The sequence below is a fragment of the Haliotis cracherodii genome, unplaced genomic scaffold (genome assembly GCF_022045235.1).
Source record: "Haliotis cracherodii isolate W230 unplaced genomic scaffold, xgHalCrac1.p SCAF_25, whole genome shotgun sequence".
Classification (NCBI taxonomy): domain Eukaryota; kingdom Metazoa; phylum Mollusca; class Gastropoda; order Lepetellida; family Haliotidae; genus Haliotis; species Haliotis cracherodii.
This window is the reverse complement of record NW_027266281.1, coordinates 9,912,072-9,918,365: the sequence shown is the minus strand read 5'-3', so window position 1 is coordinate 9,918,365 and position 6,294 is coordinate 9,912,072. Positions and strand designations below refer to the sequence as shown.

At 36.5% G+C, this 6,294-nt stretch overlaps 1 protein-coding gene and 1 pseudogene across 1 annotated transcript; one reads left to right on the top strand and one right to left on the bottom strand.

Annotated features, from left to right (window-relative positions):
• Window positions 1-536: 536 nt before the first annotated feature.
• On the top strand, window positions 537-5,759 carry LOC139472864 (uncharacterized). The gene is made up of 4 exons (XM_071255331.1): window positions 537-612; window positions 1,866-2,002; window positions 2,348-2,545; window positions 2,978-5,759. Exons 1-4 carry the CDS (start codon window positions 554-556, stop codon window positions 3,127-3,129), a joined length of 546 nt encoding a protein of 181 aa, XP_071111432.1. The 5' UTR covers window positions 537-553; the 3' UTR covers window positions 3,130-5,759.
• On the bottom strand, window positions 4,248-5,621 carry LOC139472763 (putative nuclease HARBI1; annotated as a pseudogene).
• Window positions 5,760-6,294: the final 535 nt, after the last annotated feature.

Here is a 6,294-nt window from a genome sequence, read left to right as displayed (position 1 = left end):
TCTTCGAAATGTATACCATGATGGAGATAGGTACATAGATGCATTAATCACTATTTACTTGAGATTAAAACACTCGCATACACATGCCATCAGAACCCTTGTTTTGAATACATTATATCAATTTTGTTAAACTTTTACTCCAGCTTCACCTGGATGATACCTTTGGTGTGGCATACTCATCACGTGAGTGTCCTTTAGGTCAATTTTCCTGTCACCATGTAGCTGCTGCACTTTGGATAAGTTTAAGTGATAAAATATAGGGTAATTGTTGATAATAATGTACCTACTTGACTCATTGTGCTCACTGACTCGGTTGATTTCTAACACTATGCCACAATTTTTTCGTCAATGTTAAAAATGTGGTCACTCGGCATGCTCACATCTAATGCTTGTTTTCGTGTTTGAAATTGATAATACACCTGTACATGTTACAGATTGTATCAAACATGTTGTTAAGGTTGGTTATTAATTTTTCAAGTAATATTACAATAGTTACAGGAGAGCCAGCAAAACTGATGTGAAGTGTAGCTGGCTAAATGCACCCAAGTCTAAAATGCGGCCACGGATTGCCAGTATGGAGGAACTGTTTCCCCCTCGCAAGCCTAATTACAAGTGAGTGTGTTCAATACAGCTGCGTACCAGCTTTTTGATATCCCTAATCAATATATGGTAAATATGTATGTAATCATGGTAATGTTTCATGATTTAGTTATTTTGAAGATGTCATTTCATTTGTTCTAAGTACTTACTTTATACCTTTGATAAACCAGAGCTCTAACTAGAGAGGTAACAGATGCTGACCGCAAATTTATGCACGATGAGCTGGACAAGCTTGGAAGATTCACTGGTGCCTCATTATTTTTAGTTGTGTGTTGATGTGTTGATCATGTCGATATTGATGTTTTATTGTTTTAGTCTTTATTAAGTTATTCTATACATGTGCACTTGCACTAGCTCTAACCATTTTTGAAATACTGTTGAGGGTAAATACATTTGCAAGTTGACAACTTATGGTTTCAAATTCTTTTTACTCATATCTTCTGGTTTTAAGTTGGTTTTAAGTTTATTTTCTTTCTAACAAACATTTTCCAATAAATCGTATTGTTTGTGTTATATAGATAGAAGTATTTCCTTTATGTTAAAATACATATTATACTTCTAAATTTATTCTCAATCATGCCAAAGTTGTAATTAACTTTGATCAATTTCTGAAAAGTATCTGAGCTACTTATTGCTTAAATTATGAGCTATATGCAATTTGAAAAATAACATCTATTTTCTTATACACTGTTGATCTCTTTGTCATTGAAATATCATTACTTATCATGCTTATATACCTGTAGCTTATTTATGTAACTATGTATTGCAGCACTCCGATGGATTCTGTCACCAGAACCACCAGTTGAGCAGCCAATAATTACATCTGTAGAAGATGGTGTACTCAGCCAGGCGTACATGGAAGCACCGTGTAAGCAGTCCTGGCTGAGCAGGGCACTCCTGCTGTCACCATCCAGGATTGCAGATATTGCAAGAAAGACAGCAGGAGAGAGGACAAACCCTCTGTGGTGTATTGTTCGGAAACACCAAATCACTGCCTCCAACTTTGGTGCTGTGTTTGGATCGATCGGGAGAAATAGCTGTGGAATTCTAATTTGATGAGAAAATGAAATATTTCTTCAATGCTATTTGCAAGAAGAAAGCAGGACTCTGTCAAATAGCGCCACTTTCAATGTTATATACATATTTACTTACTCATGTATTGTTATGTCTCACCAAGGCCTACATTCCCAGTGAGCTTATGCCATGGTTTTATTGTCACATTGTTCTGTATTGAGCACTTATTTTATGTGTCCAATACATTGAAGGTATCCGACATCACTGATGAAGCGGTTACTCTCAGCCTACAATCTGGAAGCAGTGAAGAGTGTAGCCTGGGGAATACATCACGAGTCAGTTGCTGTCAGGGCATATGAAGCTGGTGGTGGTTTGATTGAAAATACAGGTAATTTCTGAAATCAGATGTTCTGATAGTAACATGGTTTACCCACGGGATTGGTTTATTCTCTCTTCTGAACTATTTTGGACCCTGCTAAAGCAAAATCTTCCCAGAAGAAAAAGCTGATATTTTGGTAAGATATGATGTGGGTTCTTATCATCACTACAATTCTTGGTGCTATTTGTTCAGTGCCTCAATGTGTCTTATGAAGCTGAATTTGTTTGTTGAAGATACTAATCTTCAGAATAAAATGTGAAAACTATCAAAATTAATTTTCCCCACCATGTTGGCTTGCAATTACAAAAATCTGTTTGACATACTACTGATCTGTCCATGTTCGTGTGTTTGCAGGAATATGGATGCATGAATCTGGTGTGCTTGGGGCGTCCCCAGATGGCCTGGTCAAGGCTGCTTTCATGATGCCAGTTATGTTCCAGTCACCTGCAGCAAGGCATTTCCTCCCAGATATTATTGAGGTGAAGTGCCCTTATGCTGCGAGAATTGTTGGTATTCAAGCAGCTGTTGATACTGTGAAAGGCTTCTGTCTTGGTGAGTATGTCAGAGCTTTGTTTGTGCATCTTGACAATGTCAAAGTACTTTTTTTCACTACTTATGAAATAGAAACAGCAGATGCCCCCAAAACATGATGTTTTATTATATTATGTAGTAGGCACGCACTACTCAAACAAGGTAGATCTATATTCTGTTAATAGGCTTATATTCTGCCCCAAGTCTGCACGTTTGAATGGACCATACACCCGCTTATTCCATGAAATAACATATCTTGATACATGAAGTTCATAAGTTGGGACATAATACCCAGTACAATGTAATTGAACATTTTTGACATTTTACCAATATACAGGTCATCCCTAAATATACTTGGAGTGATTCTTATCAGCACGTTGTACATTAATGGATATGTTATGGGGTTTAATCATGTTGTGATATTGAATGTTTAACTGTTTATTTCATTTTCAGTGAGAGGAGAAAATGGCTGTCTTCATCTGTCTGACAGTCATGAGTACTATCACCAAATTCAGGGTCAGATGTATATCTTGGGGAAACAATTGACATGGTTGTGGTCCGGATTTCTAAAGACCAATCTTGGGCACCAAATATTATCAAACTGATTGATTTTTTTCACAATCAGTTTATAAAGTCGATTCTGTCATAGATCATTTAAAATGTATTGCCTGTTCTCCAATGCATTGTTTTATATGCAGAGATTAAGATTACTGTGTGTATTTTCTCGTAAACTAAGCCGGAAATAGCAATCAGCTGTGCACACGTTTCATCCCAATCTACTGGTGATTCAGTTAAAAAAGTACCCATAAAAAAATTGAATAAATTTAAAGAAATATATTGCAAACATTATTTCAGATAAACAATGAACAATATTTTTATCACTGGATATTATGATAATAGGATTAAATTGTGTATTTCAGTTCAGATTTGTTGACGGGCATTTCTGGTGTTACATGATTGTGGTGATCAGCTGATATTGTTTTCTGAGATGGGAGAAAACATCGAGTCATTGGAAAACTTGAGTTTATTAAAAATATATATGTTACTTTGGGAGCCATGCTTTATTGCATGCCATAAGAGTTAGCGATATGTTGAAGAGTGCAATAGTTAATGAACACTATACATAGCAATGCAATTACATACACAAGAAGTTAGGGCTACAGCATATGTATGCGATGACAAATTGAGATGTTTTTCGCCCGCATAGCGGCAATCAACATTTCATCTTTCAACTTGACAAAAATAACAACGTGCCACTCTCATCTAAAACTTGTTAATTCAAAGTTTGGATAGTGTGGGTAGCATCACACAACTCTAGTAATGTGACTTTGATTCAGGAAGTGCCGCCATGTTTATACTCACATGTGCTCATGATGTATTTTTTTGTCAAAATTGATTACCATAACAATTTGATTGAAAGATAAGTACATAATTGGTTGACCAATTCATTTAAATTGCACTGCACTCTAACAGCAATGTAACGTGTGAGGAAGGGTCCTTCATATAGTTGTGCTTCTCAAATCTATTAATGTGGCAAATGCCAACTTCTAAATAAAGGTACAAAATTCTGTAGTCAAGTCAAAGTTGGAGCTGTGTCCAATGTTTGAGATAGCACTTTTTATTTCTATCTCAAATTCAAGATAAGCAGGCAAATTAATATGTATTTACATAGTGGTGCGGTCGGGACAGTAGAATAGTTCAACTGTACCAACTGTATCTGCTTTTATATGTTTTCAGCTACTTCCTTGAGTAGAGGGGCTTGAAGATTTATGAGAGCGCAACATACCTGAAATATTTTTGTTGAAATGGGCCTATAGTTTGCTGGTACATGGTTGAGTATGTCAAATTTTTAATACGCTCATTTGCCCTCTCTACATGTATGCGTGCTCTAGCTACTTTATAACAAATTTTGGCTTCCTCAGGAGTAAACTGGGATTTTCCTGAAAGGAATGGTGGTATGTTTACATGAACTCCCTGAGGCAGCAAGTCATGTATGGTAAGCCCCTTGTCTGCAAGGATTAAGTCCCCAGCTTCAAAGTTTCTGGCAAGATGACAATGGTTCACTATTGCAACGTCTGAAACAGACCCTGGATATAATTCAGATGCAAATGTCAAAGCTCCATTTGGAGCGACTGCAGTCACTGCCTTGACAGTGTGTCTAGATTTGTAGTTACTGTAAACTCTTGTTTGTTTGTCAAGGTCATGTGGTATATCTTGAGCTATTTCAACAGCATCAATCGATGCTCGGGCACTGCCAAACTCTTCAAACGATTTTGACATTGACCCTTTGCATTTCCTTTGTGATGGCATTGATACATTTGTCATGCCAGCAAACAACAACTCATGTAATACATGAATGAAAGTTTTAAAAATATTTGACACAGTGGCTCTGCTGACATCAAACCGCTGTGCTAAATCTAAATCTTTGCAGTTAAGTGTCAGTTTCATAAGAGTAAGAAGGAGCTGATTCTGTGCACTAATGCTTCTTGGATTGCAGCCAGCATAGTAGTTGCGGCCAAATCTGTTGATGGTGTCAGATAACACGACAAAGATGTCATACGGTATGCTGGTGTACAGCAGCATCTGTAACAGAGCAATTTGTTTTGTTTTTGTTTCACAACTACAGATTCATTGTTAACGTTTGTATCCCGTCAACATATAATGCTGCAGGGATATAGTCATCATCTGGTCTTTTTGTCTGTATTTCCTTTCCGGTGCATAACTTGCAAACCGTGACACTGTTGTCATCCAAACAAGCTACATTTCTTAATCAGGGACTGAAGTGGTGCCTTTTGCTATTTAGGAATATTTGTTAAAAAAATGTTTTACCCGATACCATGACAAGAAGTTCGACTAACTCTGTTCATAGTAGTGTGTTTGTTTGGACCATATCGCTAAAACTTATAGATAATGTAATGACTCTTGTTATCAACAATTACAAATGTGATTATTATTATTAGTATGTTAATGATTGATAATACCTTTTCATCACTGTCTTTGATATTGTCGATGGAAAATCGAGGCCGTCTTTGGTGCAATTGCTGGATTTCATCTTCAAGTGTTGCAATCTGGTCTTTAAGCATTGTGATCTCTGTGTTCAGGGCTGTTTTTAGATTGAGACACTTTGCTGTGCATGTTATGGCGTACCCATGCTCCTTTTCAACCTGTGACATTAACATCTTTTAAATAGATAATGATTGCTCTGTTGAGGAGAAATTGTAACCAAATAAAAAAATATCCAGTGTTCTTAAAATCTTTTTATGTGTTATTTTCTCATGCATATTTTTGTACAGATTCAAACAGCTTACGTGAGAGTCAGCCTGTGATGTTTGTGTGTCACCATCTTCATTTAGAATAGACGTGGCTGCATCCTCAAGTGGGCCATGCTGCCTTTTACTTCTGAGAAAAACATCTTCGTTTTACTAGGTTTTATGTGGATATTATTATCATTATCTGATATGTTTGTTTTGAAAATTAAATTATATTGTCAGACAGACAAGATGACTTCAGGAAAAGTGGGCGGTGGGGAGCCTCGTGTTAAAGCATTTACTCGTCATTCAAAAGACCTGGGTTTGATTCCCCACATAGGTACATGGTGTGAAGCACATTTTTGGACCCCCACCTTCATGTAAATTTCACCTCATTCACCCACTTTCAGTAAAATGTTGTTGAATATGTGATACCATTTCATTTTGCGGACTAAAATATTTCTATAAACCTCAACCACTCATGGTTGGTTTATTTTATGCACTATACAATTTTTAAATTTC